At 43.4% G+C, this 13053-nt stretch overlaps 1 protein-coding gene across 1 annotated transcript; it reads right to left on the reverse strand.

Annotated features, from left to right (window-relative positions):
* Positions 1–11153: 11153 nt before the first annotated feature.
* On the reverse strand, positions 11154–12844 carry LOC108640918. Its single transcript, XM_018079863.2, has 2 exons — positions 11965–12844; positions 11154–11881 (listed from the first exon to the last, which is right to left on the reverse strand). Exons 1-2 carry the CDS (start codon positions 12842–12844, stop codon positions 11706–11708), a joined length of 1056 nt encoding a protein of 351 aa, XP_017935352.2. The 3' UTR covers positions 11154–11705.
* Between the last annotated feature and the right edge of the window lie 209 nt (positions 12845–13053).

A 13053-nucleotide genomic window follows, 5' to 3' on the forward strand; every position in this document is an offset into this window, starting at 1 on the left:
CTTAGCTAGGTGAAAACCTTCAGTTCCAAGCAACAGTTACTCTGTGAGCTTTGGGGTAAAACATTTTAGTTGTGAAGCTTTGTCATTGTGTGTGGTTATTTTTTTATTAAGGGAAAGTCACTTAGTTTCATTGCTTACCCCAGCACCATTTAATTCACCGTTAAGCATTGCTTTAAAGGCACCTTAATTGTTCCCTTCCTTTTTCCTGATCCCCTGCTTCCAGGTAGAGCTTTTGCCTTCTAGGAAGAAGTCTTGCAGGCTGCACCCTATAACTTACTGCCACTCATAGTCTTGGTGGACAAACCAGAAGTGTGCAGGTACCATGTGGGGCCCAGCACCACAGGAGGGGCTTACCTTACACAGGCATTTTGCAATAGTTGCTCATAACCCTGGTCAGCTTTCCTAGTGTCTCTCTTGTCACTGCAGTCAGGAAGTACTTGTCCTCTTGATAACAGTCACTAGATTGCAAAGTTCAAAAATTAAGGTGAACAGGATGTGAGCTGTCAAACAGGTGGAAGGTTCCAAAAGTGGACTGTATACTGAAAAATTGGGCAGCAATGAACATGTTGTGATAGTTTTATTGTATGTCCATGCATTTGCATTTTAGTATGCAGCAAAGGTTGATTGCAGTCTAGGAATTATATTGAAATGTTCATCACTAGAATGGCATCTGCAGGTTAGTGAATGTGGACTACCTACAAAACTTTAACCCATGCAGTAAAACTACCTTCTCCCATCACCAATGGCAAGTGTGAGCAGAGCTGGAATTCATGGTCTGTGTGCTCTTGGAAGAACTCTGTATTCAAGAAGGAGATGGAGGAGGGGATCCATGACCACGGCGTCCTTTGCAGCAGAACGTTCTGCAGGAGTGGCACCATATTCTCCTGATCTGTGGTGGAGGACTTGGCAGGTGTTTTCAAACTGCACAGTTTACAGCTCAGTGGAATTTGGAAGCTGTTATTGCTCCTTGCTCTCCATTTTAGCTGAAATGAGGGGGGTGATGTAAAAGACCCATTGCAGTTTATCACACGGACTGTGAGGCTGCCCTGACAGCCTTCACTGGAGCAGACTGGGGGGAGTCTGCTCCAGGAGCTGAGCAGCAGGGATGTTCCCTGCCCCAGCCACCGTGTCTGAAGGGAGCTGGGGCAGCACTGCACTGGGCTGCAGAGCCCTGGCATGGGAAGCAAAGGACTGTTGTATTTTGGCTGTCCCAAGTCCCTAAACTAACACGTGCACAGCAGTGATGGAAGCAGGCAGATTCAGGCAGTGACTGTGAAGCACCAGGTGATTACTGTTGTACAGAAAAAGAGCACTTCATTTCAGGATCACCACCTGGGTTGGATTTGGATATATCTATCTATCTATCTGCTTGCACTGCCCCATGGGACTGTGGGGGCATCACCTCACTGCCTTCTCTTAAGACAGGTTTTTCTGAGCACAGAGCTGATTCTGTAAGTTTATTTTCAGATAAACTTCAGGTGGTACTGAATGAGTAGAAAGGTAGTGGTTAGTTTTTAGCAAAGACGTTTTTTCATGTACGACATTCAAGGGAGAGAGGAAATTGTCAGAGAAAATGTATCCCTGTACAAGAAATATATTGTACAAGAAGGTATCTGCCATGCTAAGAATTTGGCAATAAGAATTTCCACCCTGTCTTTATATAACAGTTATACAACAGTTTTTATGGTCATTTACAGCTAGAACTCTGTAATATAAGGGAAGTTTTCTTGCCCAATCCCGATGTTTACAAAATACTACAGTTGTCCTACCCTATGATTTCTTGGCTCTGAATTACTCTCATAGTAAATATTTTTGTCAGCAAGAACCTTGCCCTGTGCTTAACTTTTAACTTAAAGACTTCATGAATTCTAATTAGAAGTTATATTGAAATTCTGAATGCTTGCTGGCAGGAGATGTTGATTTGAGTAATTGCACTAATATTAGATAACATTCCTTGAAAATATAAGGATCAAAGTTTCAAAAAGATTCTAATAAAACCTGAATTGAAAATTTGGAAATATCAGTGCTGGAGAAGTGAGGGAGGTGGAAGACAGCCAAATAAACTGGAAGTTTCATTATTATCCACTTTTATTATTTTAATACAGGTCTTTGACTATTTAGAGCTTTCTCTTAATGGTCCACTTCCTAGAATCCTGTAATTAACAGAAAAGTAGATTTTAATTAAAAGTATTTCAGGACCTCATTGACTGAAAAAAATGAAATCACAGGGAAAAAATTGCAATAGCACACATTTAAACATAGAGGTGCTAGAAGGCAAATAATGTATTGCTTTTCAAAGTGTGACTTGAAAGATGTCACTTAATGCTTATTTTTAAATATATTTCAGACTTGTTTTGACTGAAAATTTTTGCTTAAAATTATAGTTTTCTCTGAGACACTCTTAATGTTTTCTTTAATTGAAGGTTTACATAAACAGCCCTATAAATAACTGAACTCCCAAGTGCTTAGATTCTTTCATTGAGTTAAAGAAATTTTTGCTGGTAAAATGAATACAAGAACGCTCAGGCAACATTCTATGAATGTTCACAGGTGGAAAGCATAAGCAAGTAGAGACTCATGAGATCACTGAACAAGCCCAAAGCCCAGTGACAGGACCTGTGTCCTCAAAGTTGTCACAGCCCTGAAGGAACTGGGCCTTGCCTCAGAGGAACGAGCTGGCCAAGCTCACGAGCTTGTTTTTTGTAGTGGGTGTTTTCAAATGCCAGGTCCATTACAATTTCCATTTTACTCATTCCCTGTTGATTTGATCAAATGCAAACTCCAGTCCATCTTACTGTTAATTCATCAGTTGGTTATGGCTGTAGTTCAAACCTTGATTTGATTAACAGGGTTCAATGTTAGTCAGTCTAGTGTAACAATAACTTCATTTGCTTTCTTTTTATGCTCTGGCTTACTAATTTTCAGTAAAATTCACAAGGACGTGCAAAACCTCATTTTCTCTGAGTCAAAAGGACTGGCTATGCTGAGAAGGTGGGAGGGAATCCAAGGGAGACATCAGAGCTTCTGGCTACCTACTTCTCTCTTATCATATGCAACAGTTAATCTGTGGCTCAGAAAATCAGCATGTCGTGTGGATGACTCACATAGAGGTGGAATATTTGACTTCAAGCTTGAAATACAAACACATAGTTGCAGGTTCTGTACATACAGGTATATCCTATGTGAGAAAAAGTGATCATAATCCAAATATGGGGAGGAAAGAAAGGCCACCTTGGGCAAATGTATTCCTTCATTCTGAAGTTTTCTAATACCTCTGATGATCTGGAAAGAGTGAGTTTATTTTCCTGTGAGCCCTTCTTGCTTCCCAGTGTGCCAGCTGCATCAGTTGCCACTGCAGCACAGGCAAAATAAACAGAGAAGTAAATAGCAAGATCTTCTGCAGGCAGATCCAAAGTCACAGATCCTATGCATGAAGTGTTTTCTCATTTTAAGCAGTGGGAATTTTTCATTAACATGAATGGGGTCAGGAGTTAACTCTACAAATCTATACCTGCTTAACCTCCCAAATTTCCATTTGTTCAGAATGCTCCTATATAATTTTGCTAGAAATGAATGAATGATCTGTAGTATTCTAAGGTCTCTGAGTGCAGTACAGCCCTCAGCAGTGCATAGCAGTGGGAATGGATGGGGAAGGTTGTCCTTCAGCAGTGCTATTTCCCACTTGAATCAATGGGTTGTTGTAGTGAGCTTGACAAGAAGCATCTTATTTCTTTAAATGCACAGAGCTTAAAGGAGCTGGGTTACTTTTGTCAGTCCAGGGAATATGTGTTGACCTGAGTGTTTTTAATTAAGGTAGAGGGGTTGTTCTGTGTAACAATTCAAGAGCCTACCTTCTTCTTCCTGGGTTTCCCTGGATCTTGCATATGGTGCCCAGAGTCACAGGTGGGAGAAAGGACAAAAGCTGTCACAGAATAAGCCTCTCTGTTATTTACTTATTGTTGGTGTCACTCTAGAGGCTGCAGTAGGCTGACACAGATGTCAGTGCTTGTGGAAGTGAGGGATTAGGAAGGACAGGAAGGATCAGGCTGAAACTCAGAAGGGAAGGCTGCGGGGGAAGAACCAAGGGATTTCTGAGCAAAAAGGTCTGCTTGATTGCCCCTCTGAGGAGAGATGGAGTAAAAAGGAGCAGGAGCAGAGGCTGGAAATGGCAGCAGGAGGAACACAGGCATGTTCTCCATGTGTGCCTTTGAGGGGTCCCTGAAGGTGAGGAACACGTCTGGCTGTTGTAAGGGGAGATGGGGGTGAAGACACCTTGGTGAGATTGAGAAGAGGCTGAGGGGAGAATCGTGTTATCATTTAGTTCCTGACTGTTATAATGAAGGCTGGCTGTCCTTAGAGCAAAACCACTGCCTCGGGCAGATTGACCTGGTGTGAAGCAGCAAACACATCAGCCCTGAGCAGACAAGGGAGTGCCTGTGCTTCCAGTCAGGGCTCTCAGTGAGGCAGCAGTAAATGGAAAGAGTAAATGGAAAGCAAGCTTGCATTGAGATATTAATCTGCAAAAAGCTGTCATTCTGGAGTTCTGTGTGCTGCTCAGGCCGCAGAGTGTTCAAAGGCTGATGCAGAAGAACGGATGGAAGGCTTCCTGCCCCAGGAGAGGCTGTGTTCACACAGTGCTGGAAATTTGGAAGGAACTAAAAGCATTGGATGAAGAGTCATCACCTACTGAGCAGGCAGCATCCTTCGAGCAAACGCACACAGGATTTTGTGACCAATGTAGTACCTATAACTTTAATTGATATAATGATATTTTAGTGTTAAATATGACATTTTCCTTTGTCTTGGCTGGCATAGTGTCTCTGAGCACTGAGAAGATGGAAGGCAGCAGAAAAGAGGAAGGAATACCTACTTTGGGGCCAACTGCAAACATTATCCCTTTCTATTCGCAGTATATTGCTGCAGCAAAATATGAGCTTTTTTATATTTCATGAGTTTTTTTCAAGATCAATGCTATATATTTTACATCCCATGTAAAATGGGATTTTTTTTTGTGATTAATGCTAGTCAGAAACTTTACAGAGGATAAAGTCTCTATCTTGTCATTTTATTCTGTCATACTGGTTGGGGGAAACAGGATATCAATGTAACAGCTCAGGAGAGATACAATTAATATTCTTTCCAAATAGTTGAGATACTATGTAATAATTTGAGATATATATCTTTAACACCTCTGTTTACAAGAAAATAAAGCCTTGGTAAAACAAAGGGATCTTTAGAATACTGGGGAAAAGAAAATGTGGAAATACTTGAAGACTTGCAAAACACGAATTTACTGATGAGACTAGAAATCTGAATATATGAACACTAATAAATGAAATAATTGAACCTTTGTACTGCTGAAAAAATACTGTAAAACTCAAAGACCTGATAGACTGATGGAAGGCAGGTACTATGTTAATTTTCAACAACAATTAAAGAAATAAACCCGAGGCAAACCACAAAAGAACCCCAAATCAAAAGAACAACAAATGTAGGAAGAAAATTAGACCTGAGAGTTGCTCTCTTACTAATGAAAAAAAAAGGTTTTTTGGTACAAGGAAAATGTCATGAATGTTTCAAAGGCAAAACCAGCATAAATTGTTTATAAAGAGTAACTACTGGAATTAACATACATGTTCTTATTAACAGAGTTGCCAAAATGCTTTTGAAGAACAAGCATATTAACTTGTTTTGTGCTGAATCAAAATTGATTTATTAGCTGTGGAAGAAATGCTTCTTTTTAAAATTTAAACAACTATAAACCTCCAGTAATAAAACTTGCTACAAGGACATGAGCTTGCTGACTTCTTAAAAATCTTTGAAATACTACATGGCACCAAGATGCAATTAAATGCAATGATTGGTGTGAAGCAATGTTGTTCATCTATTTGATTGTTCTATATTTTTGATAAAGGGAGAAAGACATTAAAAAAGGCCCAGAATTGTACACACAGACTGGAAAAGTCCTATGTATAATCAGGCTAACCTGTCTGTTTTCTTGTGGTATGGATAAATTATTCTCGTTTCATAATGTATGAGGATTAATTTGAAAAAAAAACAAAAAACTTTTTAAAAAACAACAACCCTAAGTATGGCAAAAAGACCTCCTTGAATTCACTGTGCTTGCTCTTGGCTGGCATTATTTTGCAGTGAGAAGCCAACACGACTTGGTTGTTCCCAGTATACAATTCATTGCCACATGCCTGAAGGTTTTCTTCGTGAATCCCCGTAATATTTCAATGTCCAGCCTCAAAATTACCAGCCATGCTTTAACTGGCCATAAAAAAGTACTTGGGCCTGTATTAAAATACTCATTAAACACAAAATATTCAGTATGGCCTTATGTAGTGGGCTCTGTGATAAAACACAAAGAGCATTATCTGAGATTCATCAGAACTTGAGAGAAATATTGCTGGATATGGCAAAGAATTACTGAAACCAAAAAGGATTAACGTGGTACTGTAGAGAAAAGTCTCTTTACTTGGATTTAGAAATCACAGCACATATATAGCAAGCACCCACTTTTATATTCACTGCTGTGAGACCAAACTACACTACAAAGCATTCCCAAGAGAGGTTTTTTTCACCTATTTTTTTCTGACTACTTACATTTCTATAGTATGCCAATCTCTCCTTGTTCTGGTATGATAAACAATCTGGGGTGAGCTATTAAAGGCCTCATTTTTCTTTCTGTTTTTTGCCTACCCACTGTCTGCTACAACCTGAAAATAGTCCTTTTCTTCACTGTAGTGGTCAATAATTTTTCTTGGTGTCTCTTGCCCTTTGTCCATTGTGAATTGTGTAATCTATGCCCTCTCTTAAGGAAATCTGGTGTGCTGTTCCAGCACAAACAGACAGAAACCCTCAAGCCACCCCATTTATAACCTTGGTGTTCTCCACACAGTAAGTTTTCCTTCAGGACTGGGACAGGGGAAACACCCTGTTGGGACCCCTGTGAGTGAGGATGCAAAGGAAGGGAAATCCTGCCCCTGACTAAAGCCTTCCCTCTGCTCACTGTGTCCTGTGTCACTGCAGGTTCAGGAAACACTTTGCTTCCTAGAATAACAGGAGAAGTATCTTTCATATTCAGATGTTGTGCCACAGTTCTTAAACTGCAGTATAAGCAAAGAGCACCTTTTTCCCACAAGTTAGTGCAATGAGCTAATATTGGTATTAATTTGGAGATGTGTGTCAAAGGCAGTTAATCAATATGTTTTGTGTACTGAGAACAGAGCTGACAGTGTCAACTGGTGCTGTATGGAATATTTGATTTTATTTTAATTACTTATTTATTTTCTGTGGTCCCTAAAACAGACTCTACAGGCTTGCTTCCTTGGCTTAATTCCTTGTGGATGAAGAAAAATCAATATAAATGAAGGATCAGTTTTGCAAATATCCATATCTGGGTTCAGTGTAGCTACTCAAATTCCTAATAATTTGGAAGATCAGATCTTCATTTATAAAGTGAGAATGGATAATTTATTTCTATCTCAGCAAAAGCACACTAGGCATCATTGTCTATGAAAACCATGGCCATGATGAAGTATTAATTATACTGCTGGAGGTAACTGCAGGGGGTGAGAGGCTTGAAATATTGGCTCTTTGGCTAAAGCAATGTTTTATATATGACATATTTCTTATGAAAAAGAGTCTTGTAGAACAAGCCCTTCAGAGAGGGACTGCTCCAAACCAAAGTTTCTTTACTTTGGTATTTTTAAAGGAAACCATGTTTTTTTGGTTTGTATTCTTATCTTTCCCTTTATATTCCGGTACGCTGTTTTAGAAAATGATATTTTTATGCTTCAGAAATCAGATCGAGTCAACCCTTTGATTGTGACATGCAGCCACAGGTGAGCTCTGGTCACTATATTGCAAAACCTCTTTTTATTTTGCATGGTTACTGAGTGGGAACACCTGCAGAAGGTCAGGACCTGGTAAAGCTGTAGGCACTTGGGACAGGCTTTGATGAGTGCTCAGCCATTCTTTTGGTTGTGGCCACTCCTGAACGTGTTCAGCAGGATCACACTGCTCAGTGTATACCAGTAAAGAGCTGTTTGGCCTGTTGAAAACAGGTGCTGATGTTTAAAGCTCTTTGGAAACATTACCTGCTTTTAAAAGCCCATATCTAAGGAGAGGTAATAAGGCTTAAATAATACCTAGTGGTCAGATTATGGCCTCTTGGTTCTCATCTGCGTTACTAAAGGAAGTCTGAAGGCAGTTTTTGTTGTACCCTGTGTGTGCTCCCTGTTGTACTTGGTGATGGGGTCCCCTGTGCTTGCTTTTTGGTAGTGTTGGGATCATCCTGCACCTGGTAAGAAAGTTAATGGCGAAATAAATGTAATCCCAAACCTGCTTATTTTCTGGCAGCTGATTTCAGAGGACTCCCTTGTTGTCTCTGAGGTCGTAAGCTCTACATAACAGGTAGGTAAGTGATTTCAGGAAGAGGAGAGGTGTGTCTCGTCTCTCAAGATCACAGGAGGTTAAACTGCTACAAATTCAGGCTAAAGGTAATTCATTGTTTTGATACAAAGTATTCAAAGAGAAGGCAACAAAGGAGGAAATTTCTGAGGGTTTAGGTAGGTTTGCAGTTGAAAATGACTTCTCTATCTTTACTCCTTTTTCTTTTCTTAATCTCTTTCTTTACTGTGTCTTTAATATCTTGCATAACTTAAAACCGAGTGGGTTGGTTTTTGCTAAGTTGTGTGGATTAGTGTGTGCTAAATAATAGCTTTGTGAAGTGCTCTATCTTGGTTGCATGTCACCCTTTTGAATTTTAGTGAAGATCCTTATTTTCTCCCATATTTTAAAAGTAGAAGTGTCTCCTGGAAAACATGTGCATCATATTATCTTTACACTGCCTCAAGGTATTAAAGCACTGAAGGCTCTGCCAAAGTTCGGTGGGTGAAATTTTGGAGCCTTGTATATTTTTAAAAGTAAACCTCCTGGTTGAGGTTGTGGCTCCGTGGCTGGGGTCTTACAACGTGTGAGATCCCACAGCCCTGAGTGCTGCAGCTGCTGGTGGCTTGTGTGTGACCAGCATTTCATTTGAAATGCAGAATTGATTATGTCAACAGGTTTGATATCACAGTGTTCCAAGGAGGGGGATTAATTCACATGCTACCTCTATGGACCATAGAAGCTGCTCTGAGTATTATTAATATAGCTTTGAGGAGTTCTCACTTGGATTAATAGCCTTTTGCAAGGTAAAAGAAGACACTTTTTTCTTTAAACTACCAAGCAGTATGTTTCATGTAGGCGTTCGTGAGGATTTTAATGAGCTCAAACCATGCAGTGTTCTTCAATTAACTTTGATTATACTTGTGTATAATTTATTTTGACAATAACTGCAAAATTACTTTTCATTCAGGAAACAATTGGAGCTCACCACGTCTTGACCTCCTTTACTCTCATGTAATTTTAATGAAGATAGAATTGAATTTTATTAGGGATGAGACCAATGCACTTGAGAACAGAATCTTTGTCTTTTCTACCCAAAAATGGCAATAAGAAGGGTGGTGATGAAAACAGACAGTAACAATGGAAAATGAATCTTTTAATTATTATAAGATTTTATTTAAGAGTGAGCATAGAAGTGTTTTATGTGCTTTATGAGATAATATTCTGAATAATAATGCCTGATAGAGAGCATTAGTTTCTGTGCTGTGGGGGGGAAGAGGAAGGACAGCTGGAATAACAAATAAAATAAGAAGGAATGGTGTTCTCTGATGCTCAGTGCAGCACGTTTGCTGCCATTGAGGTAATTCAGAGATATATGTAATAAAAGTCTACAGAACATGCACAGCTTTTAGCAGCTGTTTGCATTCACTGTTTTATTGCAATTACTGTTACTCCTGTTCTGTTTCTTAGTGATACTTTGGATTCTTCTTTGAGTTCCACCTCAGCTTCTCTGTCTTGTTGGCACTGCAGGGTCTGGTGTTCCTCACAGTCAGCTGCTGTTCTCACACACAGAACTGCTTCCCTTAGATACTTTTCTGGTTTTAATCTTTTTTTCCTCTCATTAGGAAAGATTCTGGCATATAAGAAATGAACTTCTCATCAGAGGCAGTATAAACCTCTAAAAGTATCTGAATGCTTTCTACCTGGAAAGCAACAGAATAGTGAACTAGCTGTCATAGTGTGTTTGGTACGTGCACTTTGGGGACAAAATGTTTTGATAAGCTTTTTGTATTTTTGAGGGAATGGCAGAGACAAGACAGGTTGAAGAAAGATGCCTTGTGCAATACCTGAGAGGGAGAGTAGTGTTCCTACAGTGTGCAAACTTGCCATAGACCTTTTAGTGCTCTTGTAACAGGAAAAACGTGCTTTTATTCAGAGATTTAAAAAAAATCTTGAACCCCATAACAATATATATTATCCAATCATAGATGCACGTTTGCAGGAGAAACTTTCTCACTACTGCATTATAAAGACACATTTCCAGCAGAATAATTTGCTGTGGATGTTGCACTGCTATTCTTTAACATCAGTCTGTAAATTTGGTGGCCTCTGTCCTGGAATATAGGCTTCCTAGGCTGGAGGTCATTTGGGGTTTTTTGCAGCAACATATGTGGCTGCCTCGGGAACTTGCCTGCAGTGTATCAGATAAGTTAGAAGAAAATAAAATGTCCACCTGTAGAACACAGATTATATCTGGAGCTCATTGCTTATTTCAGCAGCATGCTGCTGTGTTGTCTTTGTGGACACTTGATTTCTGTTGTTCGAAATTTATTGACTTAAAAGAATAATTAGGTGTCTACTGTCAGCTTGGAAACGTCCCTAACTGGGGAGGAGGGGTTATTATAGCACTTACTCTAAACAAAATCTGGATTTATCCAGTGATGGGAATGTGGTTTGCTCTTGCCTATACTCCATTCCTTCTACCTGCCTCTAAGGTATAGCAGATAAGTCAACTTTTTGCAAGAGTTCTGTGTTCTCCCACGGGCAGCCAGCACCTGGGGCGATGCTGAGCCATCCTCTGGGTGATCATGCCCAGCCCAACCCGGTCCCCCGTGGGGTGGGCAGGGGCTGCACTGAGGTACTGCCCCCCTCCCACTGCCCAAACAACCCAAGACAGAGAAGGGAACTGCAAAACCACTCTTTAATGAACTAAAGAAGAATGGGGGAGAGGTTGGGGCTGAGGGCCTGGCTGCAGGTCACTGGCTCAGGGTGTCTTCTGGTCTGGGTGCTGCGTCACCGCTGTCGTCGCCTCTTCCTGGGCCGGGATGTGGCCCTGCGGGGAGGTCCCTTGTTCCGTGGAGGGGCTGGCTGGCGCCGAGCACGGGGCCTGGCTGCTGCCACCTCTCTCGTTTTGGGGTCTGCCTGGATGGTGGCGATGCCTGGTGGCAGCTGCAAGTGGTTCTTAACAACCTGGGGCTGCTTCTGCATTGCCTCCTCCCCCAGCTGGGCCACGCGGGGCAAGGGAGGCCGGGGGTCACTGGGTGGGCTGAGGGAGGGGGTCAAGTTGGGGGTGGTGGGTACGGCATCCTCGCTGTTCCTTTGCTGTGCCTCCATTGCTGGCTTCTTGGGACAGTCATCTTCCAGCAGGCATTCACAGAACTCGAGGAGCTCATCGAGGTCCTCGGCGGTCAGGCTGGGGGCGTTGGCGGCCAAGGCGGTGTCCTCGCTGTCCTCTTGAGCCACCTCCACTTGTTCCTCAGGGCAGCCACTGTCCGCCAGGTACTCAAAGAGGTCGTCCAGGAGGTCACTCAAGGTGGGGCTGTGGGGGCATTGACAATGGTGTCCTCACCCACTGGGGTTTCAGGCTGGGTGAGCAGGTGGTGGTGGGTGATGTCCTCTGCCTGCTCAGGAATGGCCTCTGTGCTGGTGGCTGGTCCCTCCTCAGGCAGATCCGTGGGCTTCCTTGGACCAGGGGTGGTAACCACTGTTGAAAATGGAACCCCAAGAGACTGAAGTTTTCCTCAGCTAGACTGCCTACCCATGGGCTCTGCTACCCCCCAAACTCACCTTCGGGCTCCATCGTGGTTCTGCCTGCCAGGGCAGGTCGGTGGTGGACACACAACACACCAGAGCCCGTGGGGTACAGGGGCTCTCCATGGAACACAGCCCTTGGCTGGTGGGGCAGAAGTGCCCCCGTCACCAGCTGCTGTCCCCAGCCATAGGCAGAAGGACAGGGAGGCAGCTGCACTGGCCAGGGAAGCTGCACCACAGGGGAAAGTGATAACACCTGCCCCGGGGCCCCCAGAGGCCCTGGGACCTCCTGCCTGACGGTGGCTGGGACCAACTGGTGGGTGCTGGTTTGGAGCTGGACAGGGCCAGAGTACAGTGGCAGCCCTGGGACAGAGGGCAGCTCCCAGGGAGCTCCCAGGGCTGGCCTGGCGAGGGCAGCGAAGCTCACGCTGGCCACCTTCAACACTGTCACCTGGAGAGGGAACCTCTCTGTTGGGGGAAGCAGAAAGGGGTGATGAGGTGAGATATTGGGGGGCGTAGCTAGTTGGGGATAACTGGAGGGCAGGACTCCCTGGAGGAATGGGGGCCTGCTGCTGTACCTGCCATGGTGCTTGGCCAGTTTGGGGTTTGTTTGGGGTAGGCAGCATTCTGGGGGTTCTGTCACCAAGGCGACTGTTTGGGGCAAACAGCATTCTGGGGATTCCATTGCCAGAGTTGGTGATCCCACCAACACTCGCTCCAGCCAGCATTGTGATGAAATGAAGAGCTGCCCACCACCAGCATGAAGGTGCCCTCCATTCCCTCCCAGCTCTGTCCCCACTCCCAGCACCAAAGCTGCCACCAGCTCAGGAACAGCAAACTGGGAATACCTTGTTGTTCCCAAAGGGAACCGCTCCCCGTGGGACAGCCCAATGCCACCCAGACCCCCTCTGGGCATGGCACAGGGAGAGCTGCACCTTTCCCACTCACCTGCCGGGTCTCCATCAGCCGTTTTGGCAGTTGCCAGGTTCAGATGCCACATCCAAGGGCGGTTGCAGAGCCCTGGGCCTGGCCCAACTGCCCTCTGGCCCTGGCACTGCACCTCCACCCCGTCCCACAGCCCTGGGGCTTGTCATGGCCCGGCCACCCCACCCAAACTGGGCACTG

The sequence above is a fragment of the Manacus vitellinus genome, unplaced genomic scaffold, assembly GCF_001715985.3.
Source record: "Manacus vitellinus isolate BGI_N305 unplaced genomic scaffold, ASM171598v3 scaffold_48_pilon, whole genome shotgun sequence".
NCBI classification, from domain to species: domain Eukaryota; kingdom Metazoa; phylum Chordata; class Aves; order Passeriformes; family Pipridae; genus Manacus; species Manacus vitellinus.